Source organism: Penaeus vannamei, chromosome 9, assembly GCF_042767895.1.
Source record: "Penaeus vannamei isolate JL-2024 chromosome 9, ASM4276789v1, whole genome shotgun sequence".
In the NCBI taxonomy this organism is placed as follows: Eukaryota; Metazoa; Arthropoda; class Malacostraca; order Decapoda; family Penaeidae; genus Penaeus; species Penaeus vannamei.
In genome coordinates this window covers 36403022-36405521 of record NC_091557.1, presented here as the reverse complement: position 1 = coordinate 36405521, position 2500 = coordinate 36403022, and the positions used below count along the sequence as shown (strand labels likewise).

Genomic DNA, 2500 nt, shown 5'->3' with positions numbered 1-2500 from the left:
ATATATCAATTCCATATTAACTATGTCACGACCATGGATGTGACCATATGAGACATACCGATCGATCATTCTTAGAAACATATGAACAAGCCAGAAGCTTCTCACAGATTAAAGAAAAAAAGGAACGCGCCATGACATCATCAGGTATGCCTGGGCGGTGGGCGTCGCTCCAAGTCGGGACACATAAAAGGTGGCGGTTCGTCTAACCCGCCAGTTACTTCTACGCTAACACTTGCAGTGAACACACCGCGAATCAACGATCCTCCGCTTTCAAAACCTTCTTGATCTATTTGTATACAGAAAGAGCAAAATGGCCCCAATTCAGAAGCACTTCTCTTCTCACGTTGAAGAGAACTCAAGCAGCGCAAGCAGCAAGGCCTTCACGACCAGCAGTTCCTTCCACACAGTCAAAACATCTTCGACCCAGAACAGTGCAATTGCCAGTGAAAGCAAAACAGCCACGAACAGTGATCAGCCACAGACACGCATCTCCCTCCTTGAAAACCAGGCTGACCGAGAGGTTATGCTGCCCATCACCTCACGGGGTCATTTCCACCACGACTCTTTCTTCGAGAATCTCCGCCAGCAGTTCGATACAGCCGTGCGAGACATGCTGGATCTGTGGGATTCACGCTCACCCTTCGAGGACGACCTTCTCTCCTACAGACGAATGAGAGATCTCAACCTTACGGAAGAGACTCAGGCTCTCTCCGTCAGCCAAGACAACACGTCGCATCAAGTAAGTGGCTTCCACAGTAATGATTTATCTTATGGTGATACATACGTGTCTTTAACTGTTGTGTATTGGTTGTACGAATGAATTCCTTAAAGGTGCAATAATGTCCTCTGACTTTCCAGGTCGTGATTGACGTGCGCGACTTCATGGACGGCGACATCAAGGTGAAGGTGGTGGACGACAGCGAACTGGTGATCGAAGGCAGCGTCGAGAAGCGACGAGATGGCGCCGTCTCCAAGAAGACTTTCTGTCGACGCTTCTCATTCCCGGGTCTCTTGAGCGAAGACGCAGTGTCCTCGTCCATGTCGGCAGATGGAGTTCTTACTGTCACTGTTCCAAAGAAGGTGCGTGGTAAAAGCTGTCAAATGGATAGTGAACACAATCATCATTTTCAGGCTGCGCATTATATGAAAACTTTTTACAGACAAGGAACCTGCATTTACATGAAATTCTTCTTCCAGACTTCCTTGACAAACAACAAGGAGGGCCAAACTATCAAAATCACTGCCTCACACAAAAAGTCTGCAGATGCTACAAAGACTCACACGAACATCACCAGCAACGTAGAAACGAAACAAGTTAGTGTCGAAGGAAAAACATCAAGATCGTCTGGAGTAAAAGTGCAAGAGGATCAGACTCAGTCGACGGAGTCTCAGAACACGCAGGACTCGATCGACTCGACGCAGGCCAACCCACTTGCTTCCTTCCACCTTCTTCCCATTTCGGAAAGAGGGCCTTTCTTCCGCGATTCCTTCTTCCAGGACACTCGAAAGCAATTCCAAGAAGCCGTCGACCAAGTCCTCAAAGAGTGGGGACAAGTGGACTCTGCGAGCGACCACATGAACATGTACAGGAACTTGCGAAAGCAGAACTTGCAGGAAGAGAACCAAGCCGTCGCCTTCAGCGAGGATCACCAGTGTTATAAGGTCAGTTGAAAGAGTATTCAATACTGAAGCATTTTTCATTTTATCAGGCACACAATCCATCGTTTCATGAACTCATGCTGTAGCATCCATATGTGAATTAATAAGATAATTTTCAAATGAATTTAGATTGTGGTGGATGCACAAGACTTCAAGGAAGGCGACGTCAAGATCAAGGTGGTGGACGAGAATGAGCTAACAATCGAAGGCAATTTGGAGATCAAGCGAGACGATTCCGTGTCCAGCAAGAGTTTCTTCCGCCGTTTCTGCTTCCCAGGACTCGTGAGCGCCGACACCGTGACGTCCGGGATGTCATCTGACGGCATCCTCACTGTTACTGTGCCAAAGGTAAGTCTGCAAAGCATTTTCACTAATTTCATTTTATATTATGGATTGCAAACAACTTTTGATATAGGTCTTTAAACACAGTTTAATAATCTCTACTTTCTTCAATCAGACAACATCGGGATCGAAGGCCAGTGCGGTTTCTGAAGCGTCAACATCTCAGGTTTCCAAGACTTCATCTCAAAACGCAGAAGGAAAACAAACTCTCACAAAGGTATCCAAATCAGAACAGCAAATTTTCCGTTCCGAGTATCAGAATACATCTACCAGAAAGACTGAAGCGACATCGTCACTCGCAAACAAAATTACAAGTGAGGAAAACCAAGAAGGCGCCAATAGTAGAATCTGTGAAAGCGGAAGCTCGCTTCTAGAAAGCACACAGTCAAGCAAGGACGCAGTGGACGACCAGTGGCTTCCCATCTCCTCGAAGGGTCAGTTCTTCTCTGATTCCTTCTTCGAAGACGTCCGTAAGGACTTCGAAACGGCTGTCAATGAA

General features: G+C 46.7%; 1 protein-coding gene across 1 annotated transcript in view; it reads left to right on the top strand.

The window, feature by feature from the left end:
- Positions 1–219: 219 nt before the first annotated feature.
- Positions 220–2500, top strand: part of LOC113820683 (serine-rich adhesin for platelets) — a 2936-nt gene continuing 655 nt past the window's right edge. Inside the window, exons 1-5 of the mRNA XM_070125682.1 lie at positions 220–739; positions 859–1080; positions 1198–1662; positions 1789–2007; positions 2117–2500. The exon at positions 2117–2500 is cut by the window's right edge and continues 129 nt beyond it. Coding sequence (XP_069981783.1) covers positions 311–739; positions 859–1080; positions 1198–1662; positions 1789–2007; positions 2117–2500 — 1719 coding nt within the window. The 5' untranslated portion in view covers positions 220–310. The remainder of the gene's footprint in view (positions 740–858; positions 1081–1197; positions 1663–1788; positions 2008–2116) is intronic.